General features: G+C 30.9%; 1 protein-coding gene across 1 annotated transcript; it reads right to left on the minus strand.

The window, feature by feature from the left end:
* Positions 1-2,412: 2,412 nt before the first annotated feature.
* LOC146165648 (cyclin-dependent kinase 18-like) lies at positions 2,413-19,032 on the minus strand. Its single transcript, XM_083382352.1, has 12 exons — positions 18,833-19,032; positions 16,713-16,981; positions 16,101-16,157; positions 15,167-15,281; positions 11,778-11,872; positions 10,947-11,009; positions 9,750-9,811; positions 9,073-9,255; positions 6,435-6,584; positions 3,993-4,089; positions 3,562-3,652; positions 2,413-3,163 (listed from the first exon to the last, which is right to left on the minus strand). Exons 1-12 carry the CDS (start codon positions 18,942-18,944, stop codon positions 3,060-3,062), a joined length of 1,398 nt encoding a protein of 465 aa, XP_083238478.1. The 5' UTR covers positions 18,945-19,032; the 3' UTR covers positions 2,413-3,059.
* Positions 19,033-19,422: the final 390 nt, after the last annotated feature.

The raw sequence follows: 19,422 nt of genomic DNA on the forward strand, positions 1-19,422 counted from the left end.
TAAAATAGGTTTAAAATAAAACACGGCAGAACATATTTGAAAACAGATTATTTATTCAACCGTGCATTAGTGAGATACTGAACAATAAATTTACATTCCATTTTTAATTCCTCCCCAAGCCATTATTCCTGTAAATTAAATATAGTGACACAAATGAAACTAAATCTAGCTTTTTAAATTGGTCTGTGGCCAACCTCAAATGTTCGTATGGCCCACCAGTGAGCCATGGCCCACTGGTTGAGAACCTCTGGTCTAAAAGCACACTAAAAATACCATTACCACATTTGTCAAGGAAAAATTAACAAAACAATAGCAGTGTAAGGAGTAAAAGAGTGTGCCAGCTAACAGTTGTGTCAGCGACATTTTCTCGAGTGAGCCACCATCCTTGTTTTTGAGTCCCCTTTGCTATTGTTTCAATCAATGGGAGAATAAATGGGGGTCGGGTAGGTTTTTGCAAAATGGCAAGGGGGTCGCGACAACAAAAAGGTTGGCAACCACTGAACTAAACAAATCCAAAACAAATTCACTCCCCATTCGTGAAATTTCATATTTTAATTACATTCTAAAGTGACGCAATAAAAAGCATTCTTGCACCATGCGTGAAACATTGTTACAGAACAATCACGAACAAAGAGACTATGACGTCACGAGAGAACAGTGTCGCGGCGAATTGGGAAGGGAAATCCCCGAAAAATAAAAACGCAACGTCATCGCTTGCTCTCTAGTGCCACCGGTGACAAAATTGAAAGTCGGCAGATTTTTTTTTCGAAGGGAAACATAATAAAACGAGATCTATTAAATTAAGGCATTTTATAAGAAATACAACAAAGAATGATGACAGGAGCTTTATAATCCGTTTTTGTGGAAAGAATACTGCCAATAAATAAAGAAAAAACACAGATTTATTTAATTTGATAGCACAATATTTTTATTATTATCAATACATCGTGGATTGTGGCCAAAATATTTTGTTGTTGTACAATGTTCTAAATTGTTATTATAAGATTGTTCGACTAATACAAACAAAATATCTAGTGTGATATTACTTGTGATTGACATTCGCGTGAATGAACAATATTTTAAGAAAAATAGGCTTAGATAAGTTTGTAAAGATATATAAAAAGGCGAGTGACCAAAAAGTTACCAGGCACTGAATTATTTGGACAAAATTTCACCGGAAAAAAAACTTTGCTACGCTATTTAAATTATCCGCACGGTGTCGCTACTGATCCTCATACTACCGCCGGGTGTCGCTAGAGGTCCGGGAGTCGCAGAAAAAAAATGGCACGGCGAAAAAAAGGTAAATAAAAAAACAATTGAAGTGGTTAGAAGAATAATGGGCAGAATAATGTGTTTTCAGCGCGTTTATAAATTTCTCTCTTTTCATCGGAAAATAAACACAAATTCAATTGCGGCGAAATATTCAGCCATAATGTACAGCCTTTCGTGAAGTTGGCAGAAATCTACAGCCACGGTTTCGGTTCTCATCAAATGCGTCGGAAAAATAAAAGAAGTTTGAAATAGTTTTAGAAACACGCCGACACAAAAAAGTTCAATATCAGAAGACATCGATTGACCTTGGCAACAAAAAAGTAGGACGACGTTTTGCTAACACACAATTAGAACGGAACATGCCCGATAATTTGATCCAATACTCGATAATTTGTCGGAAACCATTGATTTTAAGGCAAACTCATCACAAATAGAAATCTTCAATGTGATGTTTTAATAAATTTTTGAGGCGTACTTGACTTATTTTATTTTCCAGGTAGCTTTAATTGCTGACGTAATATCACAAAACACACCGGGTGGTACAACAACCTTGTTTCAGGTGTTCGAATCAAAATTATCGGACATTTCTTGGCGATACTACGATAATTTATCGGATCCAACATCATCGTACATCTCTAAACGATATAATGGATAGTATCGGCTCCGATCCGATATTATCGGACACACAAACTTAGAATGCAGTTGCAGGAAAATTAGGCGCGGATATAGAAATAGATCGCAGTTAAAGTCTCTTGCGCGAAATTCATGGCACCATCAAAAGTAAGCTTAGTTCAGTGAGAGAGCGAAAAAAAATCGAAATTAATCGTTTCAACAGAATTAAAAAATTTAAATAAATAATTCTTCGAAAAAAAAACTGAAAAAAACACAATTAAAAGTGAAACTAGGTTGTGCGGCGGCGCGGTGCATTGTGGGAATTACATCACGTGACGAGAAACACAGTGCACACGAACACTAGGTGGCGTCAGCGGACCGGGTACTTGGGGCTTTGACACGACTTTATATGGACTTTTAAACCATAAATTGACTTCTGGACACGACTTTATATGGACTTTTAAACCATAAATTGACTTCTGGACACGACTTTAAATGGACTTTTAAACCATAAATTGACTTCTGGACACGACTTTAAATGGACTTTTCGAGTTAACCATTAATAAACTTCTCCTTAAATGGACTTTAATATACACGACTATAAATCGGGATATCGGAAAAATGGACTTAAATAGAAAAAAGTCGGTTTGACGCCCATTTCAAACCGAGAAATAGCCGACATGGTAACAAGGAGATAGGCTTGTTTGGAAACGAGCAGAGGACGGTTTGTCGCGAGGGGGGTTCTGGGATTGTTTAAAGATGCTCAACAATGGAAATAGGGGTTTGTATGTTAAGGGTGTTTCAAGGTCTGGAGCTTCAGTAACGATTCAACAACCAGTTAATTGACAAGAAATATTACCACAACCCGGGTAGATTGAGGTAATTTAAACAGGAGCAACATGTTAACTTTTTAAACATGTTTTTTGTTTTGTTATATTTAACCCTTGGCCAGTTTAAATAGCTGGTTTATTTAAAAGTAGCTGCCGATTTCGTCCATAATGTTTAATTTTGTGTTTATTTAGTTAAACATACTTCTTTATAAAGCATCCATTTACGACCATTATCTAGTATTTCGGTTTGGGGGACTCCCCGTGACCCAGGCCCGCGCAGTGCTTCTGCGTCGTCCGTGGCAACGCCGTGACGCACTGATGACGTAGCCACGCCTGATGACGTCATCAAAACAGCATGGACTGACGTCGTCGGTTCTGGTTGCCATGGTGGGTTCGAGATCCAGGGTTCTTGGCCAAGTTTATTCCGGGGAGGGTGAAAATGGACGTGGCTGGAATTAAGGCGAAAATTAATTATTTAAAAAAATAAAAATTAAATTAATGTTTTTAAAAAACAAAATAATCTTACGGATAATTTTTTAAATTCAACTTTTTTCAAATTGATTTTTTTTAGGGACACCGACAAAAAATGACAAAAGATGTACATACATACAATGATTAGGTTTAAAATAAGAGTAGAACATTATGACTGTTATGCGAATATATCAGACTTAAAATCTAAAGATTTTTTTTTTCAAAAAAGGGATTTTTAAAATGAAATTTATCTAATGAGGTTGGATTAATAAAAAAAAATAAGTTGGGTTGACAATGTTTTTTCTTTTTTTTGTAACAAAATCATCAGAACCTTGTTACAGTTAATATTAATTCTCACACATAAGTTTGGACTTACTGTCGGGCAGTTTGTAAACACTGGAGCCAAGAACTTTGAAAAAATCGTGGTTTAAGCTCGTCTGGGCTTCCCCTCTTTCCTTCGGGTTGAACTGAACAAAAAATATAAAATAGTCAAGAAATTTTTTTATAAATTGTAAACCATAAAATTTTATAAAAATTCTAAAACATAGAAAAGTTGTTAGATAGGTTCACTCAAAGAGTTGTTCAAATAATAAATCTATTTAAAATTAATCTCAAGAGCAGTAAATATGAGGTTTTGGGGAAATTTATTTTAAATTGTGAATTTATTTAATAAGTTTTAGAGACCTAATCTAGGCCAAATTAACTTTTGGTCCCTTAAAAATACATAAAAAAAGCAGCAAAAATAACTTTTAATAACAAAATTAATAAAAAATAGTGTAGTACGTTGGACTTAATTGAATAGCGTACCTCTAGTAAGTTAGATATAAGGTCCAGACCATCCTGTTCCAGCCTCGGAGCAATACTTCTGTACGTTTCACCGGTGTACAATCGGGTGGCGTGGGTACTGAGGAAAGTACACAGGGTTTGTTAAGAGGTAAGATAATTGTTTCTACTAAGGAAAGTACAGGTCATTTGTTGGGTGGGTAAGTATAATCTTCGATTGCAAAATTTTATTAAAGTATCAACGTTTCAACAACTTTAATTATTCGGGCAATCTTTTGAGAAGAATTTTACAATGGAAACGATGCCTGGCAGCAACAGTATATTCCTAACTGTTTCATGGTACAGATGTCAACACAGTGGGTCAAATGCTCAACCAAAATTTAAAAGATAGTCACAGAATTAGTTGTCCTACAGATAAAAAATTACAAAAAAGAAATACAAAATTTAAAAAATAAGGTAATAAATTTGCAGAAGAAAATCCTACAAATATGGATATAACAGTTAGATATAATAAGGATGGAATAATTCATGGGTAATAACGATTTTTAAAACATGTAGCGTTGATCAAGTTGAATGAGTCACAATCCTGCTTTTCTTTGGGTAGTGAAATATATGAGGTTTAAGTTGCCACTGATCAGGATGTGGCCGGCAAATTCAAATCTCACTACGGCCTTTTTGTTAGGTCTTGCTTTGCTCGTATTTCAACTCAAAAAGCCTATTGATTTTGGTAAAACTAAAGGTGAATGTCATACTATGACTCAATATTATATTTCGTTTACTCCTTTTTATTGCTCAGTACCCGACCGTAACTAAATCGTAATTTAAACATGATTTATAATCTCTGATTTGAGATGATTAAGATACAGTATAATCACAGCATATGTGTCACTAAACTAGTCATGTCTTGCTGTGGTATCGGCTCAAAACTATTTTAATGAGTCACTGCACATGAAAATTACAACAATTTTCAAAAAATTGCTAAAATATGTATTACAAACTAATATAAAGTTAAATCAATTAGGTAACAAAAACAATTTTATTTTTTAAATATGACAAACTAATTTAAACTAAAACAATTATATAAAGATAAATAAGTTTAATGGTGAAAATAACGGCCCAAATAGACGTTAAAAGCGACATGCTTTATTTTCAAACGTTTCGGCAATTTCTAATGCCATCATCAGTGATTTATAATAAATTAAAAAGCATATTTTTTTATAAATTGTTTTACCTAGTGAAAATTTTAAGCACTGCACCTAACAACACTTAATGTTTTTAATGTTCTTTCAGGGGCGTCGGGTGCATATTCTATGAGATGGCAGCGGGAAATTGCCGAAACGTTTGAAAATAAAGCATGTCGCTTTTAACGTCTATTTGGGCCGTTATTTTCACCATTAAACTTATGAACAGATCCGTATATAGTGTTCCATAAATAAGTTTAATTTAATAAATAGAAATTTAAAACAAAATACAGCTAGTTATATTATCCAAATACTTTTCCTAGAAATTTTAACTATTTAAAAGTTTATCATCTTAACCAAAATTGACTGAGCTGTGTCGTGTGAGTTTTAGATCAATTCTATTCTATTCTTCAAAACCTTAACACTGAAGTAGGCTTACGGAACAAACAGGTACTGCTTTAAAACAACTGGCTTACTGCTGCAAATATAAATTCAATCTAGTTGATACTACTGCAAAAATGGACAATTTAAAGTAAAACAGATAAGCTCATTCAATTCAATTCTTATACAATGGCTATATTTGCCTAATGCCAAATCTATTGAAAGAAGATTGCCATGTAAATAGACATTGTGAAATGAAAAAAAAAAAACGTTTTTAGGCATCTATAAACCATATCAGTTGAAAGTGAAAATTTCTATTGAAGAAATAGTTTCTATCGAGCAAAATTTCTCCAAAAAGGTCACCTGATATATTCCAAAAATAAAAATAAAAAAGGTTGAAATAAACGTTTTGCTGTTAATACTGTAACTTGATAAATTATGGTTTGGCAAAATCTCGTATTTGTACCTTGCTTAAAGCTAGACTGTTCAGTTCAATTTATTGAGCATTAAACAAAATTAACCATAGTTTATCAGTGATCTAATATTACAGGCTGTAACTAATAGACCAGGCATTAAACTTTATTGAGAGTCCAGTTTTTTTTAAGGTGCCTAACCGAAACGGTCCCCCAAATTTCTCCAGCGGTTTCCCAAATTTTGGACTTGCAACTTTTTGAGATTTAAATGAAACACTTGCGGTCTCTTAAAACTACTTATCGGTCACCCCAATCAAACCTTAAAAAAAACCCTGATTGACACTATCACCAACAATAAAAAAAAATAAAAAAATTACCGCGTAATTACTCTATCTCTCAATTCAGTACTTAAATCAAATTAGTTATATGTCAACTTATCTGTTAAAACTATAAAATACAAAACGTTCTCTGTTAAGGTACTTTCCCCTTACCTGTAACCAGGCAGTTGGGAAACTCCCTTCCACGAGTCCTCGGTCGGGGTTCCAAGGGTCTTGAATATCAGCTGGAGCTGGTCGGCCACCGTGGAACCAGGGAAGAGGGGCCGGCCTGCTGCCATCTCATAGAATATGCACCCGACGCCCCTGAAAGAACATTAAAAACATTAAGTTTTGTTAGGTGCACTGCTTAAAATTTTCACCAGGTAAAACAATTTATAAAAAAATATGCCTTTTAATTTATTATAAAACAGTAATTTCAGTTGATTACGAGTTTCAATGATAATTTCAGATTAAACAAAAATAAACTAATTCTTGATACTGATACAAAGTTCGTGTAATTAAAACAAACAATGGTTGAAAAAATTTCACAATGTTTTTACCTAATTTATATAAACAAGAAATCTTTTTCCCAGTTTTCCAAGGAAGAAATTAACAGATAACGTTTCTGTAAATGTTATGTTTTTTTGGCCGCTTGAGAGTCTCTATATTTCAAAAAAGTGTCAAGTAATTCAATCAAATCAATGATTTTTTATAATTCTAAAACTTTTTTGGTTTAAAAAAAGTAAAATACCTCGATGTGGCACATCGAGTTTTGTTTAAATGCATGAATAGTTTTCTACCTTTACAGATCGTAAATTACACCAACCTAAAACTTAAAAAAGTCAGCAAATTTTATTAAATGACAATCAGCATTTCTCTAAACAATTAAGCAATAAGTCGTCTTATAAAAAACAAACACAAAGTTTTGTGTAGTGCCAACTATGAATACATGTGTTACAATACCACGGCCATTGCAAGACATGGTTTGTCTTATTCCGTTTACATAATATGAAATTAACTGAAGGTAAATACACAAAGTCAACAAACTGGGGTAAGATGTCAATATTAGGTAATTCTTTACTAGCAAAGAAGTTTTCTAAGCAAAGGACACATATAGCTTGTGTTTAATGGAACTAAAAAAGTTTTTTAAAATACAATTGGTGTAATTTTTACATATAAATGTAAAAATTATTTTTTTTTACATATTTTTTACATTAAATAACTATTTAGTTGTGGTCTAGATTATAATGCAGTTATTGCTGGCAAACCTTAAAAAAATCTGCATATATAGAAGGTTTTAAAAATAATATACCTAAAATATTGCCATTCAAATTGATAATATGTTATAAACGACGTGCTACTAATATTATAAATCAGTGTTACTTTCTTTAACCAAGAAAAATCATAAAAGATAGACGTGTATGAGTATGACCTTAAAACCTTAATAAATGCCTAGATCATTGTGTATTTAAGAATACATATAGCTTTTCTGCCACCGCTATATTCATCATTTGTGTGTGTATAGCGCCAGTCACAAAATAAACAAATTTAAAGGACATTTACATCAAACACCACTTAGCTGTGCAGTTATAATTTTAAGGTGTACTTAAAAGTACAGATACAGTTTCGACTAATTTTTGAAAAAAGCTTTTGAAATAAGATTTTTTGTTTTTAAGTAAATGTTTTTTTATTGTACAATAAATTATTACCTTCAATTAAAAATGTACAGATCTATATTTTTCTTTATTATTTTCTAAATGTGCTTTAAAAAATGAATAGTAAAATTATGATTCGTTTTAATAATAGCACACAATTTAACTTCAATTTACAACCTATATTTTCCTATAATTTATTAATAATTTGGTATTTTCCTTCTACAACAGAGCACTACACAAAGCCAGAGTTAATTAATTAAACATTCACAAATTGCTGTACAATACAAGGGGAAAATAGGCCGTTTAAAAGCAGAATAATTTTGAGTATTCAATTACAAAGGGTGTTTTGAATTATGCAAAATAGTGGCGTGGCAGTTCAGTGTTGGAATTCAATGCACTTTGTCCCAAGGGCCGAACGGTCATGAATTTTTCAACATTGACATGACGTTAAACATGAAGGCACCAGTCTATGCCAGGGGTCAACGAACTCATATAGGGTATTCGCTTTCAGTGGGGTCAATGAACTCACACTATATGACGAGGATAGTTTAATACAAGGAATAAGAAACACAAATTATAGCTTAACTTAGCAAGAAGAAACGAAAGGGCTAAATTTTTGGTATTTTGTGGGTGCGGATAACAATTGTGTAGTTTTTTTACATAAATGAGTTTTAGGAAATTAAGGACATGTTACTGAACAAGACTTTCTCCCAGCTGACAAAACATTTTTGACAAATAACAATAAAGAAAGTTAAAATTTAGTAACATTTTCCATCATTTTTATCATTTCTCCCGGCTGACGAAACATTTTTGACAAATAACATTAAAAAAGGGAAAATTTAAGTGGCATTTTTTATCATTCTTATTCTTAGCTTACCACATGTATACAATATAATATATCCTTTAGAACCATTGCAAGTAAATGGCGATAATGACTCCAAATAAAACAACATTCTTCAAGATATTTTGGCAAAGTCAGTCTTTTTAATTCTATTTGGATTAGGATACTGATAATGTCATTTTAGGCAAAATATACTTTCTCTTTCTTTTTTATACAATGAATGACTTTGATTATAAAAAGAAGTCAAGATAACAATTCCAAACACCATTTGAAAAGTTGTAAAAAAGCAATATTTAAAATAATATCAAAGTTTTACCACATGTCAATTGACGAGTTGTACTCCGTTGAGCCAAGTAGGACATCTGGTGGTCGGTACCACAGTGTCACGACCTCATTCGAGTAGGTTTTTGTCGGAACAGATTTTGCCCGAGCGAGGCCAAAGTCGGCCAACTTTAATTCACCTTTGTCATTTATCAGTAGATTTTGTGGTTTTAGGTCCCTTTAAAGAAAAAACACAAAAAATCATATTGTTTGCTTTCTATTAATTTTCTTAAATTTTAACAAAAATGGTAATAATTTATATATTAAATAAAAATTTGAAGTATTTTTACTTATAAAACAAAATTATACAAAATAACTTTTTAATACAAATTTAATACTTGAATTAATTAAAGACAAATGTAGGTTTCAATAAAAATCAAATATTTAAACCAAGTTAAAAAAAAATTAGATAAAAATTAGACATTTTTTGAATTTTAACACAAACATTCATTTAATTTATAAAATAAAAAATTTACAATTTTATTTTTTCTTTAATTCAATTTAACAAAGATAACTTTTTATGAATTATTATTACAATGTATAAAAGTGAAAAAAACACACATTTTAAATACACATTTAACACCGAAATAAATTTAAGACAAAATGTAGGTTATACTATAATTTAAATCAGTAAATAAAGTAAATTAAAAAAAAAACATTATTGTTTTAAACCTGTGAAGGACTCTTCTTTTGTGACAGTATGCAATCCCACGAAGCAATTGGAATAAAAATAACTAAAAAACACAGAAAAAATCGCTGTTTAAAAACCCTAGGAATCAACTTTCAATCAAATATGTTGATTATGTCTTTTACATGTATAATTGAAGCGGATTAAGCAGTGTTTTCAGACATAGACCTTTACCATGTCTGTAATGCTGCTGTTTTTATATATTTTATATAATATTCAAATTATATGTTATGTAGAAATCATAGTGAGTGTGCCACTTTAAAATAAGGTGTAGCTTTACACACTTTAACATAAACCATTCACAGCAGTAAAATACACTGGAAAAAAGATCACAAAAAAATAATCTTGCACAAAACATACTGCTCCAAAAAAGGAAAAAATTGAATTGCTCTTTATTGCCTTAATTTTTCATTAATTTCCAATATGAAGTGTTATTGCGCTATAACTGATAAACAACAATTTTGTTGACAGATTTCCTAATTGTTAAATCAAAAAGTTTTTTTAAGCATTTAAACTAAAAATAAAACAAATTATTTTCAGAAGTCACAAACTGGTAATATTGGATTAAACCAAGCATAAATGCTTAAAACACAACAGTTGGCGTTAAAACACTACAGTTGGCGTTAAAACACAACAGTTGGCGTTAATGTTCATGTTGGCCACAAGTATTGATTTTAGCAGAAAATGTTTTGATGGCTAATTGGGAGGCAGGCCTGTCATATTGATTTCACATTAATTTTGTGATTTTAATTGCTTGTGGTATTTAAAATGACACTATGACTGTAGTTGGTCAAAAACACACAAAACTTCTATAAAAATATTAAATAATAATATGTAAAAATAATGTCTTAAAAGTCATTGCAAAAATTGTTTTTTTGGCTTTCCTTTTGCTTTTAAAAATGCTTTAAAACTAAGTTTATGTATTTTGTTTAAAGCTTAATATGACATCTAGATATAAATGGAAAATTTATTTTTATCAGTTATTATCTTCAACAAAATCCTAAACAAATAGATTTATTATTAGATTAAAATGAAAATACCATGATGGTGGCCTGGTTGCCTAAAACAACTTTTTACACGTTTGTTTAAAATTGTTATTTCTGTTTTTTTATATGACTGACTAGAAGTCTGGTCCACATATAATATGTTTATATATAATAAATAAAAATGTCAAACTTTACCTTAACATTATGCATACTGAGAATATTTCCGCAGAAGTCCATATACTGTTTTAAATCCCGATCCTACAAACAGAAAACATCTTTGAAATAAAAATATTCAAATAACGGAACATTTAAACCAGGGGTGTCCAACATGAGGCACGCTACCTAATAAAAAATGGCACGCAAGGCCCTAAGAAATACAGCCAATTGTCATTGTTTATTCACAATACAAAACAATCCCAGCAATTATGACAACAAACAATTACTTCTGATAGTATAACATTATACTGTTTTTTGTATAAAAGCGCTTTTAATATTAGAAAAAAATAGTTGCTAAACTTTGGACGGGAAGAAGTTATAAGATAAAAAATTGGCACGTCGGCATGTTTGAGTTGGACACCCCTGATTTAAACTGAACTACATAACAAAAAATCAATAAAACAATAAATAATTTTTACTCCTTAAAGTTGACACATGAAGGAGCAGAATCTTCAGTTAAAATTATTGTTTTGGAAAATTGATTATTTTACGTAGGGTCCAGATTATGGAAAATAGTTGCATAATAATAATAATAATAATGACAATAATAATAATTTTGTTTAGAATTCATCAACAACAAAACTTTGCAATTAACCTACAAGTAGTTTATTTTACTCAATAAGAAAGATTCAAAACTTTAGTTAAAATTGAAATTTTTTAAAATAGCGTAAATTTAAGGTAAGTCTATAAAGAAGAGTTGCATAGTGTTTAAATTTAGTTTAATACAAATTGGGTTTTGTTTTGATTTTTATGACATATTCTATAAATATTTTCAAATAATGACAAAACTTAGCTATTAACAGAACTTACTAGATATTCAAATACAAGGGTAAGCGACTTTTCTGTATGAACGATATCATGAAGTGTTACGATGTTGGCTTGCTTCAAATCCTTCAGCAAAGAAACTAAAAATAAACAAAGATAAATTAAGGATTCAAAACCAACTTGTCTGGAAATTGTAAGCTGCTTTTGATTATTAGGACTGGTAGAAACAGTAAAATTTAAAGGGTGTTTTGAAAAATGTGACATCAACATACAGCATGAACTAGGTTTTCAACATTTTTTTTATGTTAAATAATTAATAAGTATGTTGCCCTAAAGTTATCTGCTAAACAATTCAATATAATTGGTATTTTAGCAAAGTTTTGAAAATATTCATATTTATGCCCATTTTATGGTAATATGTGCTATATTTTTTAGTGAACAATAAAAGAAAAAGCAATTTAATACCTTGCTGGGTAATCAATATAGAACAATATGGATTTGGCAACCTGGTGGCATTTTAATGACCGTGCTGACAAGGCGCTGTCCAAATTGGAATTGACAATAAGCAAATAAAACTATTCATAAATGTTTGTAGAGATTATTGATTTGACCAAACCTTTGTCCACCAGTAGCAGGTGAAGGTTTTAGGAGAAAGGAGGAAATAATCATTCTTGTCCGAAAAAATAACAAGCCGTTCAGCTTATTTAAAAATTTACATAAAATCGGGTTTTTGTCACATTAGAAAAATCATACTATGAATATCAAAGCCCACAGTTCTAAGTAGCTAGCATTGTGTGAACATTTTGAATAAATCTAAAAGATTATGACTGGAGGTTGTGGTAAGACATAAAAATATCTGTGCAAAAGGAACTATAATATTTTTTTTTTCAAATAAATTAAACCTTAAAAAAAATTAAACAATGTTAGTCCACATAAATTGGTGCTATTATTATTTCGCTTTTCTCAATGTATTGAACTGTTTTGTTGAAATTGAAAGAAAGTATTTTGGTGTCATGTGAGCTTTATACTGTTCAGTTAATAAAATCAACTTGAACAGTTTTTAAACTCAAAAAAAAAAATTACTATTATAACATTGTGGAATTTGTTACTTCACACAACATCCAAACATTAATGTCAACATCCAAACATTAATGTTTCATTTCTATTAAACAATTACTCTTCTCTTTTGCTTTAAACATATCAACCTCTAATAAAATAGATAAATGGCAGTTCAAAGTAAGAAAATTAGCCAGGTTTCAATTTGGTTAAATGTTACACTTAAAATAAATGTAGCATATCCATTATCCATGTTTAAAACGATTCTTCACAATCAGAATCTTTAAATGATATAAAAAGTCATAGCAATAGTCTAAAACAACTTGGTTTTAGAACAAACGGCTAATGGTTAAAGATTAAAAGGCATAGGCACTTCCATGGCTTCCTGGTTGGCATAGCTTTAAAAGGCTTTAAAATATGCAAATAATATTTCCTCTGCCAAATGCATGCACTGTGTCAGTTAAAGTTCGCATACATGCACAGGCAGTAAAATATTGCTTTGCACCATGACTAACAAAACATAGAAGTTAAAATGCTCAACTGAGGATATGTTGATTGAATTTAAAAAAATACCAAAGAAAAAATATTGGTTTTTCAAAAACAATCAAACAACCTTTAACCTAAACGCAATAAGAATATCAAAGCCGATACAGAAGTAGGTATCATCTTGAACGTTTCGAATAAGTCTTTATTCATTTGAAAATGATGTTGAAAATGAATAAAGATATATTCGAAACGTTCAAAATGCAACCTACTTGTGTATGGGCTTTGATATTCTTATTACGTCTAACTACAACCTCCAACCATTATGCTCCAAACTTTAACCTAAACATTGTTATTTATTTTTTTTGGTCAAATTCACAAATGCATGCACTGTGTAAGTTAAAGTTCCTAGAAATGCACAGACTGTAAAAATTGTAATGACTACCAAACTATGGTAAAAAGTTAAAATGCTTTACCTGACGATTTGGAAAAATTAAAAAAAAAATAACCCAAGAAAAATATTGGCTTTTCAGAAACAATCAAACAACTTTTTACCTAAACTAAACATTACTATAAGTGCATAGTAATGACTTAAAAAAATGGTAAAAAGTTAAAATGCTTTACTGAGGATTTGTTAATTGAATTTTGGCTAAAAAACCCCATAAAAATGGGCTACTAAAAAAAACTTGAACATTCAATACATAACTTTTTTGATTTAAATTTACAAATTAGTTAAAACCCCCAAAAAATCATTTGATTTTTATAATGTTGTCTTAAAAAGAACAGACAAGAGTATTTTGCAGATGCAGAGAGTATAGTTTATCATGTGGCTCATTGTATGGTCGATACAATAGCCACACACATTAGTGTCTATACCACGTTTTAAGCAGCCTGATCATCATGTAAAGTGGATACTTCACTCATCCCTCTAATGTACCCTTAGTGCTTTAAATTGCCACTTGAAAAAAACCCAGATAACGTTTCGGAACTCAATTTCATGTCATATCTCCATGTGGGATGTATATTCTTTCAAAATGTAAATAAAAAGTAACTTAAAGTTTAAAAATAATTAAACAACATATTTTATCATGTCCTGGTGTTTTCCACAAGTTGAAAATATATACTTTTATTACATTTTGAAATGATATACAGTTGGAAAATAGGCGCTGGTCTAGAATCCTACCACAATGCAAATTATTTGGGTTAGGGTGCGGGGTTAGCGTTTGGGTTAGGGTGGGTCAATTATTATTATTAAATAATGAATATATTAATACTTGACCCACCCTAACCCAAACGCTAACCCGCACCTTAACCCAAATATTGTGCGTTGTTTTAATAATGTGGTAGGATTCTAGACCAGCGGCGAAAAAATATATATATAAAGATCACAAGTTGAAAATATATTTCGAACAAATCTAAACAAAAAATCGGCGTAAATTTTTATAAAGGAATCCGACTCTATTGGCCAACAGCAAGAAAAGATAAAAAATCCTTAGGATATATTTTGTCGCCTCTAAATGCATGTTGCATGCAACTTAATAAAAAAATTCTCTATATCAAAAAAGCTCAATAAATAGGAGTGCATCTTCTCTTATAGGGTGGCAAAAAAGTATAATAAAATATAGCTATATTTAAAAAAAAATTAATATAAAGAATATTAACCCTTTCTTATAGGGTGGTACAGGAGTATATAATAAAATATGGTTATGTTTAGTAAAAGCTCAATAAATAGGAGCATACCATCTCTTGTAAGGTTGCAAAAAATTATAATAAAATTTGGTCATATTTTGAAAAAAGTTCAATACAGAGAACTTTACCCTCTTTTATAGGATGGCAAAGGAGTATAATAAATATAGTTATATTGGGGTAAAAAGCTCAATATTAAAGGGGTTCACCTTCTCTTATAGCGGTACACGGAGCTCCTTCTTCATGTTCCAATCGAATCTCCTTGAGAGCGACAAGGTTATCGGTGAGCTTACTTCGTCCTTTGAACACAGTAGCGTACGTTCCCTGGGGATGACAGGTCAAACATTAAGTTGTGACTACTTATAGATGCAAAGGATATTTTTAGATTTAACAAGTTTGAGATGGGATTCATGAAGTCAAACTAAGCCAATTAAAACATTAATGTTAAGAGTAAAAATATAGACATTTGGTCAATGTGTAAAAATAAGTGGTGTTTATTAGACATTTCAAATACATTTTATTTCATTTTTTGCCAGTTCAAACATTAGGACGATGCTACTTATCGACGCAAAGCATATTTTTATATAGTAAGCCGCAAAGTTTAAGATGGAATTTGTAAAGCCAAACACAGGCAATTAAAACAATTTTTACTAAAAGTAAAAAAGGACATTTGACCAAGGTTGAAAATAAGCAGTGTTTGGTCAATGGTTTAAATACATTTTTTTGACAGGTCAAGCATTAAGATGCTACTACTTATAGATGCAATGAATATTCTTAAATTTAACATGCAAGGTCAAAATGGGTTTTCTAAGTCAAACATAGGTCAATTAAATCAAAAAAATCTAACTTTGTTGTAATAACAAAAATATATACAGTTTTAAAGGTGTAGGACATAAGACATTTATGATAAATAAAATGCTGTCTTTGTATTATCAGGAGAAAGGGTAAAATCATGAAATCTTGAGGAAAATATTTTAAACCATCTTATAAAATGTTGTTTTAAACTTTACGAGCAGAAGCTATTAGCTAGCACATAATTGCCAGGTTAAGCAAATGTGCTGTAAGTGAGTGTTATAGCAAAGTGCTTAAGAGTGGTAGTTTGTTTATAATTATGCTAATTTCAGGTTAATAACGTCCCCTTACCTCTCCTAGCTTGTCCAGCTTCACATAAGAATCAATCTTGCCAAATCCAATTTCAGACTAAAAATAGAAATTCAGATAATTAATTACTTTATTATAAAATGGGAATAAGTTATTTGGTGGCATAACAAACTTTCCCTTTGACAAAAATTGTTTTAAATTCGTAAAATAATTTTGATACTATAAACTACTAATTACCGAGCTATTTGTTAATAGTTGGTATGAGTAAATATATACCATCCAACAAAAAAAAACTTATAATTAAAATTATTGTTGTTTTTGCCATAAATAAAAATAAAAATAAAAAAATATATATTTTGTGTATTACTGAAATATCTATAAAAAATTTACTACACCGCAAATTGAGAGTAATTACAGCAATAATAGAAAATTATACATTTTTGACAACCTAAAAAAATAAATTTTTACCAACTTTATAAACTAGCTAAGTTTTCTTGAAATGGTTGAAAATGATCGGTTGATTAAATTTGATAAAAGAGAATGTTTATATGATTCAAGTTTTGGAAACAAATCATATAAAAAACATTCTAGATTGAAATCATATAAAAAAAATTCAACAATTAAAATCAAAGAAAAAAATATCACTTTATTTACCAACGAAGCTCTTCTAAGACGCCTTGACATCGGCTGATCCATCGTTGGGGACGTTACGCTGTTCCTAAGGACGGGGGAAGATGCGTTCTTTCGCACAAACGGTGGCATTTGCACGTTTGCCGGCAGCGACAAGCGCTTGTTGACGAGAGCTGGGTGGTTTGGTCGAGGTCGCATCGTCACCGTTGGGGTGTGAATCTCGTCTGACGAAATATATTCCCCCTCTCCGTCTGAACCGATTCCTGTTACTCCGCTGTTAACATGACCAACTCCTGCAAAAAGTTTAAATGTTTTAGACCAGGGATGACCACACTTTTAGCAGAATAGGCCGCATTGCTACTTAAAAATATTTCGATGCAGGCCGCAAAACCCATTATATTAAAGGGGGTGACTTCATAAGTTACGTCATACAATGACGTCAAAAAACAACTTAACCTTTAAACACCCGCTCTTCCAAAGTGAACTTGTATGCAAGAAAATCTCAGCCTTATCGCGCGTAGTGCGAAAAATTGAGTTTACATGCCGTATAATGCTATGGTACGACACCTTTGGGGCTTAGGCTAATATATTTTCCTAAGACAGTAAACAAAAACACACATTTAGAAAAACAGGCATCTTGCTTAACAATGATGGGTGCACAAGCGTTCGATGGCTGTTAAAATGCGACATTAGACTCGATTTAAGGTTCAGAAAAAATATGAGATTAGGCCTATATCAAATATTGCGCGTTCTACACATTTTAATGATAGTCAAAACAATTGTTTTAAATAAGGGCTACTGAAATTGAAAATTAGTGGTGGGCCGCAATGCGGGATTTGACAAATCATAGTTTTAAACATTTTTTTCTTTTGAAAAATCATAAAATTTTAAATAATACACTAACATTCCAATAAGCCTTTGTTGACCCACTAATGTAGTTTACAGACCCCCAAGTTGTCCATGGACTTCAGTTTAATAACCCCTGTTTTAGATCATTAAATAATATTAAACTGTAAACTATGAAATTGCAGCAAAGTCTTTAAAAATCACAATTGAATAAAGAAAATATATTGACTTAAAATTGATTTTATTGTCTTAAGAATGACTTAACAAGGATATAGACATTGAGTCTCAATTGCAGTTTCAAGCAATTTTATTTTCTTATTGGGACAAAACGAACTTATTAGGACAAACAATTTCTTATTAGGACAAAACAAGCAAAATTATTTATTATATAAGTACTTGAACAATTGGAATGGGAAACTTTTTAACCTACTGATCAATTTTGACCTTTGAAAAAATACTGCTTACGTTATATCTATGGCCAATTACATACTCAATTTTTGAGGTGCCATTAATTTGTGTGGGAGTACATTTTGCTTTTATTAACAATAAAATACTTTGCTATATACTGCAATATGACATTGATATATATATTTATGTTTCTTGATGATTGAATTCCCAGGATTGCCAAGCAATAACAGGTTACAGTGCCAGTCGTAACAATGTGATATGAATAGCCGACTAAGACAATTGAAATCTTGAAATGTGATACTTGTCAGTTAAGAAGGAAGATTATGAAACTTGAGAACTCTTTGGCCGAGTAAATTTAGCACAAGGTATTTAGGACAAAACAATAATGGAGGTCTTACTACTCGAGCATTTTAAATAGTGACAATAAAATTAAATCCCCACAGTATTATATTTAAATTCGATGAATCATACCATGTTATAAAATGCTCATTATAATATATATTTGTAGTTATAATACAGTATGAAATATATTTTTTTATTTCTTTTAATTTGAAATACTTTTATGCTTATTTGGAGTCACTATGTAAAATTTGCAATTAAAAAAATTGGCAGTTAACTTAAAAGTCTTCCATTTAAATATAATTATTCATTAGGGCTTCTAAGTGGCTGTTTAACTTGTGTGCATGGCAGTTAACAATATGTATTTAAGAGTTAAAAGTATGAAAAAAACAAGTTCGGCCCTGATAAATTTAAGAAAAATGCAACTATTACATCCAAGTATATAAGCTGCTAATTTTTTAGACCAGAGGTGAAACATAGGCTGTATTTTAAGAGCCTGTTGATAGATTTTAAATAAACACTCAAAAACACTGCGTTTTAACATTACTGACCATTAGTATCTGTAACTGTCATTTGCTCCGTAAGTTCAGAGATTGAATCTTCGACCAGGCTACTGCGACTCCTTCTCATAGAAAGCGACAATCTTCGTTTTAAGCTCTTCATTCTTCTAAATGCCGGTTTTGGCGGCTTGTAAATATCTGAGGGTTGATTGTCAAAACATTTTGAATGCACAATTATTTAAACAGTTCAAAAATAGTCCTTTAAAACAAAAAAAATATATTTTCAAAAATCGTGTAAATGAAGCAATAAACGAGATGTCGAACACATGTGAAAAATTGGTAAAAAATTACTGAGAAGTCACAAATTATGGTTTTGGTGGGTTTATTTAGAGCCTCATAGTCACACTGCATCACAATTGTCTTACAATTTGTCTTTACAAATTATTTTCTGTGAGTATTCTCTTTTAGAACTATATTCTAAACTATATTTGCATAAGTATATAGCAGGACTATGTATTTTTGACTGGGTGCCATAAATGTTGCAGCTTGCAAGACAATAAACATAAACTGTAATCAATTTTTGAGATTTTTTCCAAAAACTGTTTAACATTGTTTTGACAAGCTGGTAAGGGTAGGGAAAG

The sequence above is a fragment of the Ascidiella aspersa genome, chromosome 2 (assembly GCF_963924565.1).
Source record: "Ascidiella aspersa chromosome 2, kaAscAspe10.2, whole genome shotgun sequence".
NCBI lineage: Eukaryota > Metazoa > Chordata > Ascidiacea > Phlebobranchia > Ascidiidae > Ascidiella > Ascidiella aspersa.